At 42.2% G+C, this 18,277-nt stretch overlaps 1 protein-coding gene across 2 annotated transcripts in view; it reads left to right on the top strand.

The window, feature by feature from the left end:
* The first annotated feature begins 12,066 nt into the window (after positions 1-12,066).
* Cfap299 (cilia and flagella associated protein 299) overlaps positions 12,067-18,277 on the top strand; it is a 499,273-nt gene continuing 493,062 nt past the window's right edge. Inside the window, exon 1 of one of the 2 annotated variants that reach the window (XM_036201244.1) lies at positions 12,067-12,225. In XM_036201244.1, coding sequence (XP_036057137.1) covers positions 12,115-12,225 — 111 coding nt within the window. In that variant the 5' untranslated portion in view covers positions 12,067-12,114. The remainder of the gene's footprint in view (positions 12,226-18,277) is intronic. The other variant, XM_036201245.1, reaches the window with a different exon arrangement.

Raw genomic sequence — 18,277 nt, 5'->3', positions numbered from 1 at the left:
GACGAAGGAAGAACAACTTTTTGCATTACTTTAGGGCTCTGCCTTGACTGGGGAGTTGGGAGGAAGGAAAAGAAGGCATTTAATTGCAGTTCTCCTTGCTGTACCAAGTGCAGATAAAGTCACTGTGTGAAGGCTGAATTCTACCCAAGCAATTTTGTTGGGCAGTCTTCCTTAAAAGTTCTTCCTATTAATTACCAGCATTTCCATTTCCTATTTATCCCATTTAGCTGCATATAAACGAGTCCCTTCTGAAACTTGCAGTGATGGGTGTGGGAGGTGACTCATTCTCTCATACATCATAGATAGCTTTCTCCTCTCTTTGAGAGTGTATGTCTTAGTATACGTCAATCATGGTTCTACACAGTGAGTTACATAGTGGGGCTCTGTCTCTAAAAAAAAAAAAAAAAATTCAAAATTGAAACCAACCAAAGAACTAAGAAGTAAAAGTTCACCTGGATTCATGTGAGCTTTTTATTCATCATGCTGACATGTATTGTGTTAAGCTAAGGCATAATGTCTGCAGTGTGGTTTGGAAGCAGAACCAGTGGTAACAAGCCAATCAAAAGTCTTCTGTCAGGATAACTAATCACAACAGCACACTGAGCCTATAGCTGGCCTGTGTTCCCTTCTGAGTGCTACTGTTTTATTCTAAGTTTTTAGGTACTGGTACAGATTATCACTGATTCAATGACAACCGTTAGAATAAATAGCTGTGTGGTTGATGTTTTATTTTAGTTACAATCTCTGATTTTAAATTCTTGTATGAGGATTTTTAGAAGGTATCCAATGATTAGTGTGCTGTATAGTTTTATGGCAACTTGACACAATCTAATCATCAAGGAGGAGGTAGCCTCAACTGAGAAAATGCCTCCACAAGATTCAGCAGTAGGCAAGTCTTTAGGACATTTTCTAAAATAGTTATTGATGGGGGAGGGCCCAGACAATTTTGGGTGGGGCCATTCCTGGGCTGGTGGTCCTGGAGTCTATAAGAAAACAAGCTGAGCAAGCTATGGGGAGCAAGCCAGTAAGCAGCACCCCTCCATGGCCTGTGCATCAGCTCCTGCCTCCAGGTTCCTGCCCTGCTTTCATTCCTTCCTGCCCTGACTTCCTTCAGTGATGGACTATGATTGGAAGTGTAAGCTGAATAAACCCTTTCCTCCTCAACTTGTTTTTGGTTATGGGGTTTCATCATAGCAATAATAACTCTAAACCATGACAATTAGTTTTATGAAACATAAAATCTAGTAATTTCATAAGTTGTTGTCTTTCCATCATTAAATCTATATTGAACACTTAATAGGTTCTAGCCATTTTTATTGGTGTTGGGAATATAGAAATGAAGTCTGAGTAGACAATATCCCTTTTTACATGGAATGTACATTAAAATAACAAGTATAAAGTACTTGATTACAATGTGGAGAATTAGATAATGATATTTGAACCTTTAGACCAGACATTCAGCAAATAGCCTAATTTGTATCTGTAAATCTGACCTGAGAATGATAAAGAGGATCTAGGTACCCAAGGAGTGGGGCACGGAGGGAGAGATGGCCTTCTGGACCACAGTAATGTGACCACAATAGATTCTGGGAACAGAAGAAAACCAGAAGTAGCTACCGGATAATGGGAGACTAAGGGAGAGTGAAGTAAAAGAGGAGACAAGGACATTGGCGGGAGAGAAGTAGGGCTCTAAAAAACAGGACAGGATTTCCAAATCTTTTCTAATTGCAATGGAAGTCATCGAGTACTTTAGCAGAACAATGACAAGATCTGACATGGATTTAAAACAAAATATGCTTTTACTGTGTGGCATGAGGGCTAAGGGAGGCGGAGAACAAAGTGGGAGAAGGTGGGGCGGCCAGGAAGTTCTACAGTTGTTTAAATTAAAAAAAAAAAAAAAAAAAAAGAGCTAGTGATGCACACCTTTAATCCCAGCACCTGGGAGGAAGAGGCAGACAAATTTCTTGAGTTGGAGGTCAGCCTGGTCTACAGAACAAGTTCCAGCCAGGGCTACATAGAGAGACTTTCTCAAAAACTCAAACAAAGAAACCAGAGATGAAATGATGGTAGTGTGCATTGGGATGACAATTGAGTGAAAAGAACTGAAGGGGTTTGATGGGAGTGGGAGAGTTGAGCTAAGCCTACCGAAGAGAGTAGATGTGCGGATAGGGCAAGAGCTGTTTAATCAAGGTAACTCCTGGTTTATTACCTTTAGCAACAGGGTGAATGATGCTGCTCTTTGCTGAGACTGGGAAACAAGAGTGGTATAGAGTTTTTTCTGTTTTTGTTCGGCCAAGTTAAAATGCTGAGATATCTAATTGTATCCATGTGGAAAATTGATATTTGAGACAGAATTTTGAGGACTGGTTGAAGTTAATGATACACACACCAAAATCCCCAGTGTAGAAGAAAGTATTTATAGAGATGAAATGAGATAACCTAAAAGGAATATGTAAACAAAAAGTGGTGTGTGTGTGTGTGTGTGTGTGTGTGTGTGTGTGTGTGTTGGGGACAGGATTAAGCTCTGAAGCATCCAAGAGTGTAGAACTTCAAACCAAAGTGGTAGGATTCTGATGTATGCTTAGAAGTGGTGGGCAGTGTGGTATGAAAACGGTGTGGGGAAGCTGAGTCCAGAGAGCATTTCACAACAGACAGACCAGTCAGCTGTGCTCAATGCCAACACAAGGTCAAGCACACTGAAAGCAGAGCTGCATCCTAGATCAGACTGCAAAGACGTGAGTGGTGACTTTGAAATGACCAGAACACAGTTTCACTTCAGAAAGCGTAGGAGAGGGAGAGACATGGTGATGACATTTATGGCCTCCTTTTTTTCCGAGGATTATTTTTGGAAACAAGGAAAAAAATGACAGTAACTGAAAATGCGAAGCCAAAGTCATTCACATCATTTAAAGATCTGGAGTCCTGGAACGTGTTTGGTTATCATTAGGAGTGATTGCTGGAGTAGGAGAAATGACCAAAGCCAGGAAGAAAGTGTGTAGCTGCAGGAAGAATCCCTTAAGTAGCCGAGATAAGATGGTGTGAAGAGTGTTGAAGGGCGTGGGCAGCATCCTGCCGGAGCAGCACATACCTCATAACTATAGAGTGCATCATCACAGGTGCAGGAGGCTGGGGGACCAATTGGCAGGAGGATTGCCAGAATGCCTGAATTAAACATGGGGTGAGATTATCACTTGGGAACATGTGTACATAAAGATGAAGTCGGCGGATGCGTAAGGGTGACAGGTGGTAGTGCAGGGCGGGGCAGGAAGGCAAGGAAGGCAGTAACTTTAAATAGGAATGAGCACGTGAAATAGGCATTTTGTTTTTTTAAGGAAGAAAGCAAATACACCAAGGCAGAACTGTGGGACTGCCAAGCACATTGCAATTGGAGTTCCTGAGGTATGGTAAAATCCACTGCTTTATCCCAATCAAGGCACACGACAGGAAAACAATTGCACTTTGTCTCTTTCTCCTTGTCTGTCTCCTTTAGCTCCAACCCAAACACTTGGTGAAAATATTAGAACACCATTGCAGAATTATGAAATTACAGCCTTAGAAACCACCCAGTGTCTTACCTTACTCTTTTCCAGGCTAAAAAATTAATCCCCACTCATTTATTTGATTTTATATAAAAAAAATTTTAAATTATATGTGTGTCTGTAGGGGAATATGTTCACGTGAGCGCAATTGTCTACAAAGGCTAGAAGAGGGTGTTGGATCCCCCCTGGAACTGGAGTTACAGGTGGTTGTGAGCCACTTGATGTGAGTGCTGGGAATCAATCCCAGGTCCTCTGGGCAAAAAGGTTATGTTCTTTCTGGATGAGCCATCTCTTCAGCACCCACTACTGACTTCCATAAACATACCATCCCTGAACTCTTTGTGTTAGGCCTATCCTCTACATACAGGATCATTTTTCTATACTATATATATATCATCGCAACTCCTGTAGGTTTTCACCTTGGTCATTTGCAACTTTCTTTCCTCACTAAACCCACTTAGATTATCTTGTTCTTTTCCTTCTTTTGATCAGCTACTAGCATAATCCTTGCTTCTTCCATTCCTAAATTAGAGTAGCCCTAAAGGGAAGGATCAGGCATTATTTTTCTCGTATAGTGAGAGTCCAGCACCTTGCAGGGTACAACTCTCGGGTTACCTAAGGTGGATGCTGAAATAAGTTTGTTTGAGTAGGCTAGAGGTGGTCAGATAGATGGACAATTATCATGTAGACAGAATGTGAGATGTCCTAGAGTAGTAGAGCTGAGACTGAAGGACGAATTGGTCATGAATAGAATTGGCTAATTCTAATGCTGCGTTTAAGCAGTCTGGTGATCGCCATATTTCTGTTTTCCATCTCTGCTTTAGCTTAGCTGTGACTGAGGTTATATTATTGCCGTGGCTACAGAAGTGCTTAAGGACCTGATGAACTCTGACAATGTATTCAAAGGCTAAAATGAAGATGCTGATTTGAAATAGAGCAAACCTCTCCTCTCAGGGATTCTGTAGAGGCCGCTGTGTGTTTTAGAAGTGCTAAACATACTCCTCAGAGAGGCAGCCTGTTTCCACCTTGTCTCGGGGGGTTTAAAGATGTCACTTTTTATTCTTTGCTGCATTTTCTTCTGAGTTTCTTTCTTACCATCAAGCCAGTACCTCATTAGTGAGTTAAGTACTTGTGAGTTTTCATTACAAAATCAACCACACCACTGTATAACTTATTTTGAGCAGCAGAAGTTTGATCTGAATGAGAAACTGATTCTTGCTTGAGGGTAAAATGCATACTGAACTTGAAATCATTCTTGTATCTGCACAATTCCTTCTCCAAATAGTCTTAGAATCCATCTCCCTGCAGCTACTCTCAACGTATCCTCCTATCTCCTGATGTAAGATGACTTTCTGCCTCCCCCTCCAGCCACTCACTACTGTCTGAAAACTCTAAGCACAGCCGTGAAGAGCAGTCCTTTCCAAGCACCTCCTTTGGCTTGCCTGTGCTTGGAGAGTACAGTGAGCTCTTAGATGGACAGGGCTTGGTGTGGTCTGCTTTCTGATCTGCTGTACTACTTTTCTTCTCTTTTGTACACATCCCTCAGGATCATCAAATTGACACACCCACTCTTCTCTAAACATCATTTGTTGTCTGTTCTTGAAATTTTAGCACATGATTCCCTCAGATGCCCATCTGTTCAGTGTCCCAGTTCCTCATTCTAAATTTTCCTTGGTTCCCTCCAGTAATCACATCTCATCTTTCTCAATTTGCCAGCCACTTCAGAAATCACTCTGGCTTGTGTTGTTACACTGGTATAGCTGAGCACTTTTCTAGAGCTCAGGTGCTAATGCTCAACTTGAAACTGTACTCTTTACCTGAAGGGTAATGACACCCACCCAGCAGTTTCTAAAATGAGTAAACAGACCAGAGAAGGAAACAGTTCCATTTAGCGAACACTTTTGAGGAACAACTGTGCTTTGGGCAATGAATGAATGTGTCAGCTGCCATGAGGAGGCTCAGGAGAGCCTTTGCCTTCCTATGTGTAGGTCCTGACCATGAAATGTAGCATGTACGTTATTCACAAGCAAACTCTTCCTGACGAATGGTATGCATGTCGGGAATCAGAGTGTGTTTATATAGACTAACTCCTGTGTCTTGTCTTCCCACACATACCTGGAGGTATAATGGAAAAAGAGCATACTGGGAAGGAATGTTCTAGGCAGAGGGGGACAGTATGCTTGAGATTCACTGCCAAAAACTGTGGTGGTTCCTTTGAAAAATGAAAGCGGTCTGGTGTGGTTGGCACTTAAAACCAGAGGCATAGATAGTTCTGAAGGAGGGTCAAATGCAGATTTTGTAAGTCATGCTAGTAAGATCATCACAGACTGGAACAGGAAAACAATGAAAGGTTTTAAGAAGAGATTCATGAGATCAAATTCTTTTTTTTTTTTTTTTTTCCAAGATTTATTTTATGGGTGAGAGTGCTGGCCTGCATGTATGTGTACCAAGTGCCTGCCTGGTACTCAGTGCGTCAGAAGAGGGGGTTGGACCTCCTGGAACTGGAGTTACAGATGGTTTTGAGTCACTATGTGGGCACTGGAAACTGAATCCTGCTCTTCCTCAAGAGCAGCAAGTGCCTTTCACCACTGAGCCATCTTTCCAGACCCAAATTGGTGTTTCAGAAAACAATCATTCTGACTTCATTATGAAGAGTGGATGAGAGGAGGGCATAAAGAGAACCTGACAAAGGAAGTCAGAGTGGCTAAGGAAACATTGTCAACGAGCCTGAAGAGACATCGCAGCCTGTGAGGTATGAATGCATCTTCTAGAACATTGGGTTTATAAGAATAGGGAAGGAGAGATGGTCAAGGCTACCTTACAGGCTCCCTTTCTTTTACTTGAAACACTTTAATTCACTCTTTGAGAGTTTCAAACACTGTGTTTTGATCATATATACCTCCCATCACTAGAAATAATGATATTATATCGAGGGAGAGAGAAGACTACACTATGGGAGGGAAAACCCACCTTTATACATGTTATACATTCAAGTGCTGTCTTCTAGATAGATGGATATGAGGTCTAGCGTTCAGGTGAGTGGCACAGCTAGTTATTTAAATCAGAGGCCCATAAGCATACAGAGTAGTAAGCAAGACAATTGATGTGGAAGTCCCCACTGCTGAAGACACCGTTCATTTGGGACACAGGACTCAGAGGATCTGAGCTGGATCTGACAAAAAGCCTCCTCCCTGAGGGCTAGCTTTCTTTGTTTTTAGTTAAATCTTTTTACATGTATGTGTGTTTTGCCTGCATGTATATTTGTGCACTACTTGCATGTCTGGTGACCACAGAGGCCAGAAGAAGGCATGTTGTGAACTTCCATGTGGATACTGAGAATCAAACCTGGGTCCTCTGGAAGAGAATTCAGTGCTCTTAACTACTGAGCCATCTCTCCAGGCCCAAATCTAACTTTTATAGTCCTGGATAGTGCTATATGAGCTGCCAAGGGAGGGCAGCAGCCGATGGTTTTACCAGATGTGATACCTATGAACCACAACAAATATCTGCATGCAAGATATCCTTAAAGGTGTAATGTTTTCGGTGGTAACCAATAGTGATCTAATTGGATGTAGGGCCTGCTCACAAGGAGGGAAATCATGCTTGGTACTGGAAGCCTAGCCAACTAACCAGGCCTAGTGATGTCATGTACCTTAGAGGAGAAGCTGATTGTAGTTAGAGTTTTCCTGCCTGGCCCACAGTCAGGACAAATCTCTCTCACCTGCCAGGCCCATAGACGCTCAGTAACCAACCAAGTAAACACACAGAAACTTACATTGTTTAGAAACTGTATGGCCGTGGCAGGCTTCTTGTTATCTACTTCTTTTATCTTAAATTAACACATTTCTATTAACCTATACTTTGCCACATGGCTCGTGGCTTACCATTACCTTACATCTTCCTTGTCATGGCGGCAGCTGGCAGTATCTCTCTCTACCTGAGCCTTCCACCTCCTAGAATTCTCTTGTCCTACTTATACTTCCTGCCTGGCCACTGGCCAAACAGCATTTTATTTATACAGAGCAATATCCACAGCAGCCAATAGTACCACTTACTAAACCTGCACAATTCCTCACTGCATTCTAAATACTTAGCACTGACGAGTGACACTCCTAACCTCACCACAAAAAGTTCTCTTTGCAAGAGACATTTAGAGAAATCCAGAACTGGTCAAAATTCAGAGAACACTGATGACAGGGTGCCCGGTCTCAATGAATGCATCTGCAACACAACCCCTGCACCTGAGGCTCAAGGAACATTTGTGAGAGGGGAAAGAAAGGTCCTAAGAGTCAGAGGACCAGGAAATCTTCTGTGAGACGGTGACTCCTAGACATGACAGGGAGGTTTCACTCATAACACCTCAAAAAACAGGGCTGCCCAAAGAAGCCCTGGACAAAGACATTACCAATAAACAATGCTATCATGGAAGAGAAAAATGTTATTGAACTCCATCCCTAGAAAAAGAGCCGACTAAAATGGATCTTTTGCAACTAAGGGACGCTAAGAGTGGGAGACCCATCACATAGCACATCGGACAGTGGATTTTTATTCTTTATCAGCTGCTGATATTGGTCAATCTCAAACCTGGAAACAGATCCACTTTATGCTGTTTTCCTTCTGGACTCTTTCACATGGTCAGTTATTGAAGAAGAATGGAAGGAACTATGACATGAGCAACTGTGTCTCTGTGACCGAGAAGCAGTGGGACATGCACTTCAGTGTGCTGAGTGTGGAAGTCCAGTGACCTCATCAAAAGAAATAGCTTAAACACATTCAGTGTCATCGTTATTACAAAGTGCAACAAAGCTCTCCTTGCTCATGATTAAGCAACAGCTCTCACCTGCAATCACAGGCACTTAATAAGCAGTTGGGCAACATCAGACAAAAATCGCTTATCTTATTAGAGTGAGCACATGTTTTCCTTTCCTACAATATGGTAATGTATTAAGTCCATCATAATGGGACCTCAAGTTCTTACTCAGAGTGTTTAGCATTTATTAACATAATTAGCACAGCACCCTTCCTATCATGTCAACATACCAACTATATTTTCTATGTACTTTCCCAGCTAGCGCAGAATGTTACTAAGTATCTGGAGGTAGAGAAAGGTAGACTTTAATTTGAACTGGCTTTATCTCTCTCTAGTGAGTATAGAAAAGAGCCTGTTTGTTTCAAAGAAATGTTTATGCTTGGTTTTGCCTATGACCTTTACTTTATCAAATGCCTTTCTTTACTCAGTGACTAAGCTAAACAGGGCACCTATTTTCTCACTCTTCCATATGTTTCTTCTCTCTCATGTCTTGGAGTTTGTTGTGAATACACATAATCCCTGCTTGTCTTTTTAGCAAAGAATAGAATTTCTGGGATTGGTGGTAAGTTCCTTGATTCAATATTTAAAACTCCCAGACTTGAAGGGATTTCTGGTTTCCAAAATAAAGTATTTTTTTCGTCATAACAAAGTCCTCACCATAGGAAAGAGACTTGCTTAATCCTGTTGATTTCATGGTGGTCACTCTTTCATGGGATTTCTCAGGTACAGGTCTAAAGTGTTTCTGAACTCATACCGAAAATTTAGAAGACTATGTTGGTAGGCTCACAGTAATTTAAGCCTTTCTGTGTAGAACACGCTAAATTAATAATTTGTTTTTTAAACAATTCATGGAGACACTGCTTTTGGAAAAACAGTGTTTAGACCTGACAGTGTTGAACTCACTGATTGGAAATATCTTGATGACTGTTTACATTGACAGGCTTTAGAGATCATTTCACCAAAGAGCTGTCAAGTGCATGGTCCCTTTAAGGAAGCATCCCTAAAAATATACAACTGCAGTGGATCATGCTAGAACAGTGAAGGCAAAAATGGTCCCTGCCACCAGAGTGCCCCAGTGTCATAGACTCAAACATTCCCTAAGTGTTTTATTTTTTCCAGGAAACATAAAACCTTGGTGTGGGGGGATGTCAAAAACAGTGCAATCCATGTAAATACATCCAAGTGCTCCTGGGACTTGAGCAACAACATGCAGTGGGGTGAGCGCTGCACCCGAAGTCATTGTCACCACGGCTTCTCTTGTTCAAGGACACGGCTGCTCTCCTTTGCAAATTTTTCTTTGTTTTTTTTTTTTTATGTAGAGCTGAGGATCGAACCCAGGGCCTTGCTCTTGCTAGACAAGCGCTCTACCACTGAGCTAAATCCCCAACCCTCCTTTGCAATTTTTTTTAACACAGCTTTCAATTTCAATCCAGTTCCTTTCTCTCTACACAGCTTCCAGCTTCGTCCTTTGAGGAGTCTTTCCTGCGTCCCTCATTCCTGCCCGACTGTCCCCCCATCCCGTGCAGTGCCTGTGTTTCTTGCCCCCACAGTTTGGAAGCTGCTCCTATGGCTTCTAGGATTTGTTTCAACCTAGGCTTCTTAGCGCAAGTTCTTCTTTCTAATAAACACACGTTTGTATTTAATTGTATGCAGCTCTTCACAGCCCCCCTTAACCTCCGCACCCCCTGTTTGAGAAGAGGACTATTGCTATTTTTGTGATGTTAGCTTTTGCATCTGGAACTTTGGTCAAGTCATTGGAATTCATTCTGTCTCCATATGGAGTAGAACACCAAAGCTTTTTTTCTTCGTGAGTTTGTTGTGATGAAATGAAATAAGGATCGTATGGTGTTTAGGGCCTGACGTGTGGTCAAGTCACCTTAGTTATTACACTAAAGCAAGTTCCGCATTCTGTGCACACAAGTGGCAGAAACTTTTCTAAGCTTTCTCTTGTGCTCAACACACCCAGAAAAATGTCTCTTTCAGGAAGGACTCAGAGCTTAGTGTATAAAGCAGGGGTTTCAGCACCAGATGTGTAAAGTGGCTGAGGGGAAGGTTTTTACTGTAGCTATGAAGTACAGCCAGAGGCATCTGGAAGGGTCCATATCAGGGAGTGAAAGTAGCACAGTGAATGTGGCCATGACTGAGCTTTGCCATGATAGTGGTGAAGGTGGGCGAGTCAGGGAGGAGGACCAAGAGAGGAGCGGGAGAGAAGAGACAGAGAGAAAGATGGGGTGGGGGCACCAAGAGAGAGCCAAGAGAGCACATGGCCAAAACTGCAGAGTCATATCGGACTGAGAAGCTGTGGGAAGGGAAGCTCATAAGTTGGAGACATTTGGGGTGGAGGGCAGGGTGAGAAGAGCTGAGCCAGGATGCCAGCATGGACTCTGTAACTGGTATTTGGTACTTGATATGCTGTGAAAATCTGGAGGCTAGCATGCACTTTAGTATGCTAACAGTCATGGCAGTTAGCCATTGTCCTGAGTTTCATTTGGACCTGACAGACAGTACAGAGACCTCTTTTTCCTATCAGCGAGAACGTTTTAAGTGACCTGGATTTTGTCTCCATTCTTGGAGTTTAATTTCTAAAGCTTCCTAGATAATTATACAATAAAATTGTTGGTAGTCATTTATTTTAATAAAGATAGTACTTATTAAACAATTTGGGGTCTTGTACAGTACTGGCTTGACTTTGGGTCCACAGATGTCCACCCTCACCACCCGGAATAAATGGAAGATCTATTACACAATCTGATTTGAGTTCTATAAGGGGTGGGATGATGGTAAGTCTCCCTGGCAGAACATCAAGCATTTGAGCTTCTACTGTAGAAACAGCTGTGAGGGTCAGCTCTAATAAGAAATAACTTTCAGGTGCCCCCCCCAAGATCAATTTTGTACTCATAGTATTTTCTTTTTTAAAAATTTATTTATTTATTATGTACAATGTTCTGCCTGCATGTATGACTGCACATCAGAAGCAGGCACCAGATCTCATTATGGATGGTTGCAAGCCATCCTGTGGTTGCTGGGAATTGAACTCAGGTCCTCTAGAGGAGCAGCCATTGCTCTTAACCTCTGAGCCATCTCTCCAGCCCCCTACTCATAGTATTTTAAAGAAATGAATAAATAGAAATATAAGACAATGCCAAGTGTTCCCATGGCATGCACAGTTCCATGATTAAGATTCCCCCCCCCCCATTTTTAAAGAAAAGGAAGGCTCAAGGAGGCAAGATTTTTTTTTTTTTATTATTCACTTACTGAATTTTAAATAACGAAAAGTAAAGCGAATGAAAGGCAGAATCTTAGGAACAAAGATCCTGTCATTAAGACTGTTTCATCTGGGAAGTTTCTAAATTGTCTCTTACACTCCAACTTAACAATAACTCTCCTTAAGTGTAATGTATAAAACTGAATAAGATCACGTGTGTATTTTGCTGCTGATGTAGAGAGCAAGACTATTTCCCCTAGATTTCTGTGATGTCCTTCCTACACGGTACTTGCTGCAAACACTGGGCACGCACATTTTGACGGAACACCCTAGAGATGCTATGGTTTTTTAAGCCCTGGGTGGGAGTTTGCATCTCAGCACTCTCTTCGCCTTGGACGTGTTCCCAGGGGTTAGTCCAGCTGAAGCCAACCTGGGAGCAGACTGGGGCGGGGTTAGCCTAGCGTTCCCCGCCTCCCACTACCGGTCCCGCCCCCAGCTTCGGTTGCTAGGGACGCCCCGCCCCCAGTTTCGGTCGCTAGGGACGCAGGCGTGTAGCGGCGATGGATCAGGACGAGGGGCTGACGGCCGTGGACAACGTCGTCACTCAGTTCAACACCTACGAAGACTTCCTGGACTCGCAGATCACCACGGTGGACCTGTACTACCTGGAGGTAAGCGCTCGGCCACCCGGCCGGCCGCGGCGGGGCTCGGTCGCCCCCTGGCGGTGGCGGCGCGGATGGCAGGTCCCTGGCTTTCAGAAGCTTCCTCCTTAGGCTCCCGGAGTCCCAGAGCCCTGCAAACCCTGGGGTGCAGCACAGACAGCAGTTGTGTAACTCAGGGTCCTTGTAAAACAGTAATAACGAAGGAAGAAGCCGGTGGGCACCGGTTGCTGTGTGCACCTGAAGACAGAGCAGCAGGAAAACCGCAATGGGTGGGTTCTGCAAACCTGAGACCGGAAGCCCCGGGGGGGGGGGGGGGTAAGATGTCACCTCCCTTTGAGGGCCAAGAGAACAAGCACCGTTCTCCAGGTTCAGCCACAGTGTCGTCTGGGAAGGATTTGAACCTAGCCAGCTCCATCTCTCCTGTGCAAGGCAGTCACATAACATTTTAGTATATGCACCAATTTTTTAATTCCCAAAATTGGATTAGCGTTTTACTTACACGTGTACTACTTGACTACTTGTTTGAAAAATGTTTTGCCTCCAAAATATATTATGTGCCACTGTATAAAAATAATCTTAGCTAAACAGAATTTGTTGTTTGTGAAATTATCTATGAAAGTAAATGTAAGTGGTATTTCTAACAAAACTGATTTCTTAAAACAATAACACAACAAACCAAGCTATTAAGTTTATTATTCATATAACTTTTAAAATTACATATGTGTGTACACACGCATGCATAAAAAGTCAGAGGATAACTTGGGGTCGGTTCTGAATTTGCATTCCATGGGTCCAGGCATGGAGCACAGGTCATTGGGCTGGGCAGCAGGTACCTTTTCCCATGGAGCCATCTCCCTGACTGCTAGACAATTTTTTTAAAGCCACAGAAGTTATTTTAATTATACCTTGCATCTATGACATTGAAATGAAGGAAAACAATAATGCTGCTTTCCTGTGTTTACACATAAGCCTTTGAATGTTAAAAAGAGTCCCACAAAAAAAAAATGTGGGTAATAAGTATCTTAATAAAGTAGTTTTTGTAGCCCGAGGTGGAACATTGCCAAGCTTAAGGGTAATAGTATTAGGACAGATACACACACACACACACACACACACACACACACACACACACACATATACACACACACAGACACAGATTTTCAGGTAAGAAACTAAAAATGTTAATGTTGATTAGAAGTGAGAAATTACTATGTTGTAATGTTCCACCAGGCTTAGAATTTTAGAAATCTCCAAAACAGAGAATGGTAACATTGTTGAGGGAATGGCAGGTGCTCTTAAATTTGTAATTATTTGGATCTTTTGAACTCTCATGAAAAAATAAGATGGAATTACTGAAGCAGCTGTGAACTGTGGCAGCTGGTCATCTCCTTCCACTGTGTGGGTCCCAGGGGTCAAACTCAAGACACCAGGTGTGGGGTTCAGTGTGTTTACTTGTTGAGGCAATCTCACTGGCCCTAGTGACAACTTTTAAAGGATTGTTGGCCGTGGACACTAAGTTATCAAATGTGGCTGCAAGGTAATGGCCCATTTAAGTCACATGGAGAGTAGAATCCTCAGAACTCCATCAGCAGTAGCACAAGCAAACTACTCGTAGACCATGCTGTTTAATGTAACCGTCTTTCTTGCTTGATTTTCTTTGCTTTAATTTATTTTTTATTTTAAAAATTTTTATTTTTCAAGACAGGGTTTCTCTGTGTAACAGTCCTGGTTGTCCTGGATCTCATTCTGTAGCCCAGGCTGGCCTTGAACTCATAGAGATCCTTCGCCTCTGCCTCCTGAGTGCTGGGACTAACGGCGTGTGCCACCACCGCCCGGCTCGACCACTTTTCTTTTTGTCACAGGAAACTGACTTAGGTTCCAATGTGGCAAAATTTTAATTTAAGTTTTTAAAAATGGACACAATTACACTTACCTTGTACAATGTGATATTTTGATATATACACACTGTAGAATAACTAAAATAGAGAGACAACATGTTCTACCTCACACAGTTATACTCCTTAGTGTGAAAACATTTAAAATCTACTTCTTAGTACTTTCAAGAATATATTGTTATTAACTATAGTTATAGTACTGTGCAGTGGTCTCTTGAGCTTATTTGAATGGGACAAATTTTAAATGGTAAATTAAAGATAGAGTATTATAGTCAGGAGTGCTGTGAATTCCAAGACTCAGTTCTATAACATTGTGTTTTAAATCAATTTGAAATCCCATTTCTTCATGGGGGGATGAGTGGGTGTGGTGGTATTGTGTTCCCCGAAATATTGTACACCATAATAAATTTATCTGGGGTCAGATTCAGAACAGCCACAATATTAAACATAGAGGATAGGCAGTGGTAGCACATGCCTTTAATACTAACTAGCATTCCAGAGGGAGAAATCCACGTGTTCAAGGATATAGCCAGGCATGGTGACTCATGCCTTTAAACCCAAGAAGTGAGCCTTTAATCCCAGGGAGTGATGGCAGATAGCAGAAAGGCATATAAGATGTGAAGACCAGGAACTAGAAGCATTTGGCTGGTTAAGCTTTTAGGCTTTTGCGCAGCACAGTTCAGCTGAGAGTTATCCAGTCTGAGGAAACAGGATCAGCTGAGGAACTGGTGAGGTGAGATAGCTGTGGCTTTTTCTGCTTCTCTGATCTTCCAGCATTCACCCCAATAACTGGCCTCAGGTTTTACTTTATTAATAAAAACTTTTAAGATTCCTGCTACATCTGACACCCAACATTTGTGGTATGAATTCATGAAAAAGCTGCTTGCCTGTGGCGTTGTGGACCTTAGCTCAGACCCGAGCTACCCTCAGCCGGTTGTGGTGGAGCATGCTGGTTGTATTCACTGAAGAAGGCAGAGGCAGGAGGATCCTGAGTTTGAGGTCAGCTTGGGAAGCTTGCTAAGGAGAAGCTGTGAAGCTGTGACGGGCCTGAGCCACAAATGGTGGCAGTGGGACCATGGAAGCTGCTGTGTGGTGGTATTGTGTACCCCAAAATATTATGCACCCTAATAAATTTATCTGGGGTCAGAGAACAGACAGCCACTAGGTACAGAGCCAAAAATGGCAGCTAGAAAATGGGTCAGAGCAAGCCATAGCAGAAGCTGGGCGATGGTGGTGCACGCCTTTAATCCCAGCACTTGGGAGGCAGAGCTAGGCAGATCTCTGTGTGTTCAATGATACAGCTAGCATGGCGACACATGCCTTTAATCCCAGAAAGCAAGCCTTTAATCCCAGGGAGTGACGGCAGAAAGAGAAAGATGTAAAAGGTATAAGGACCAGAAACTAGAAGCATTTGGCTGGTTAAGCTTTTAGGCTTTGAGCAGCAGTTCAGCTGAGATTCACTTGGATGAGGACTTAGAAGCTTGCAGTCTGAGGAAACAAGACCAGCTGAGGAACTGGTGAGGTGAGGAAGCTGTGGCTTGTTCGGTCTCTCTGATTTCCCAGCATTCACCCCAATAATTGGCCTCAGGTTTGTTCTTATTAATAAGACCATTTAAGATTCCTGCTACATCTGCCACCCAATGTTTGTGGTACGTATTCATGAAAAAGCTGCTTGCCTGTGACCTTTCAGGCCCCAGGTCAGACCCAAGCTACACTCAGTCAGTTGTGGTGGCACACTGGTTGGATTTACTGAAGAAGGCAGAGGCAGGAGGATCCTGAATTTGAGACCAGCCTAGAAGGCTTGCTAAGGAGAAGCTTCAGCCTAGCCACAAACGGTAGCAGCTGTGGGACTATGGAGGCATCAGCTGCTGCTTGTCCGAGTTGCCGGCTTCTTCTCATTGTGTTGGTGACTGTGGTGATGCTGCTACCTGGAACGAAGAGTTTACCGCTGCTTGTTCAGAAAAGAATTGCCAGGGCCATCATGTTGCAAGAAAGCATTGGCGAAGGTCAGTTTGGCAAGACAAGTGGTGGGGAGAAATTGATATGAAGATATTCTCTTCTAGGGAAGAACACTCATCATTCCGAGAGACAGACATTTATCAGACTGTGATTGCTCCAAACCACAGAGGAGGCACACACACACACACACACACAAAATCTAAAAGGAACCATGACCATTACCTAACAGTGACTTTGAAATCTTCAAAAGGATGGATGGGACCCAACAAAGATGAACTCATGTGGACTATGGTAAAGCCATTAAGCTGATTAACATCACGGAAAGATGGGTTTGGACTACAAACTGCTCAGGACAGTTTTGAGATGGCTAGCTGAAATGCTCCAGCCTGACAGACTACTTGAACAAGGACTTGAAACAAGCCCTGCACTTTCTCATTATGCAGCGACTGGACAAATGATACAGGACTTGACATTTAACCCGAAAATTTCTTTTCAGGATTCCCTAAAGATGTCTTTACCCCCAGAAAGCAGAAAGTAATTTTAAGAAAATGACACCCACATTCCCAAGAGGTGGGTTGAGAGGTTTTTGGTCATTTAATAAGTTTTGGATATTGTCATTGTTTACAATAGTTGGTTACAAATTGTTAATTCTTAATGGTCAGGAAAAAAACTGAACATGGAGATTAGATTCAGAGGTTTTGTTTAAAAAAAAGGAAAAAGAAAGAAGAGAATATAGATATGAGGTAGATCATTGAGTCTACTCTGAGAAAAAAGATAAAGAAATAATAAGATAAATGGGTAGATAATTGAATCTACTCTAAAAAGAAAAAGGGGAAGATATAAAAATGACAAAAGGTAGATTATTGGATCTATTATGAAAAGAAAAAGAGAATATGGATATGATAAGATAAAAAGGTCAATATTGAATATACTTTTAAGAAAGAACTTCTTGTTTTAAATAGGATAAATAATGAAAATTTTTGTCTGAGTTTATCAAATATTACTAGACTGGACATTGTTAATATATATATATAATGGAGTTTTTATCTGAATCTGTTAAATGTTAATGGACTCGACATCATTAATGTAATTCTTGACTGTATATATTATATACACTCATTGGATAGTTTTTCTTGTATTAGTTATAATCTTTTTTTAATTTTAGACAAAAAAAGGGGAAATGTGGTGGTATTGTGTTCCCTGAAATATTGTGCATGCTAATAAACTTATCTGAGGTCAGAGACAGAACAGCCACAATATTAAACATAGAGGATAGACAGTGGTAACACATGCCTTTAATACTAGCATTCCAGAGGCAGAAATCCATGTGTTCAAGGATACAGCCAGGCATGGTGACACATGCCTTTAATCCTAGGGAGTGATGGCAGATAGCAGAAAGGTATATAAGGCGTGAGGGCCAGGAACTAGAAACATTTGGCTGGTTAAGCTTTTGGCTGGTTCAGGCTTTTGAGCAGCACAGTTCAGCTGAGATTCATGTGGATGAGGACACAGAAGCTTCCAGTCTGAGGAAACAGGATCAGCTGAGGACCTGATTAGGTGAGGTAGCTGTGGCTTGTTCTGTCTCTCTGATCTTCCAGCATTCACCCTAATACCTGGCCTCAGGTTTGATTTTATTAATAAAAACTTTTAAGATTCCTGCTACAAAAGGGCTGGACTAGGTAGTTAAGATTCTTTTTTTAAATTGAAACTTTATTATAAAGATCTTGCAAGTTAAAAAAATCACACAGTAAAAATTAGCTAGACTCAAAATCTTCAGATTATGCCAAATTATAAGTTATTTATACTTTTACCTTTCCACTCCAGCAACTCCTTTTTTTAATCAGTGTCTTTCGCTGGAGTCTTCTGTGTTCCACATTGTCCTCATAGTTCGCGACTTGCTGCTACTCACCCACCGCCATGTGCACAGGGTCATCTAGGGTACTCCAGAAACAATTCCCAAGTATTCGGTCTTTCCGGCATGCATAATCTGCATTATGTGAAAGATGTTCTACTGTGAAGCTAGTTTCCATGATTATGTCTAGCAATATTTCATGTTATCCTGTATCTGTGTTCCCCGAGGCTAACCTTGCTGGGTATTTATTATGTCCCAATGGTTTGTGCTGGTTTCTGCCAGCAGGATACACCAGCAAGAGATCAGAGGGTTGGAAGGCAGGGGTTAGAGGATTTCTTTCCTGTCCTCTCCTACT

This window comes from Onychomys torridus, chromosome 10 (genome assembly GCF_903995425.1).
Source record: "Onychomys torridus chromosome 10, mOncTor1.1, whole genome shotgun sequence".
Classification (NCBI taxonomy): Eukaryota; Metazoa; Chordata; class Mammalia; order Rodentia; family Cricetidae; genus Onychomys; species Onychomys torridus.
The sequence above is the reverse complement of the archived record's forward strand: the minus strand, read 5'-3'. Positions and strand labels throughout refer to the sequence as shown.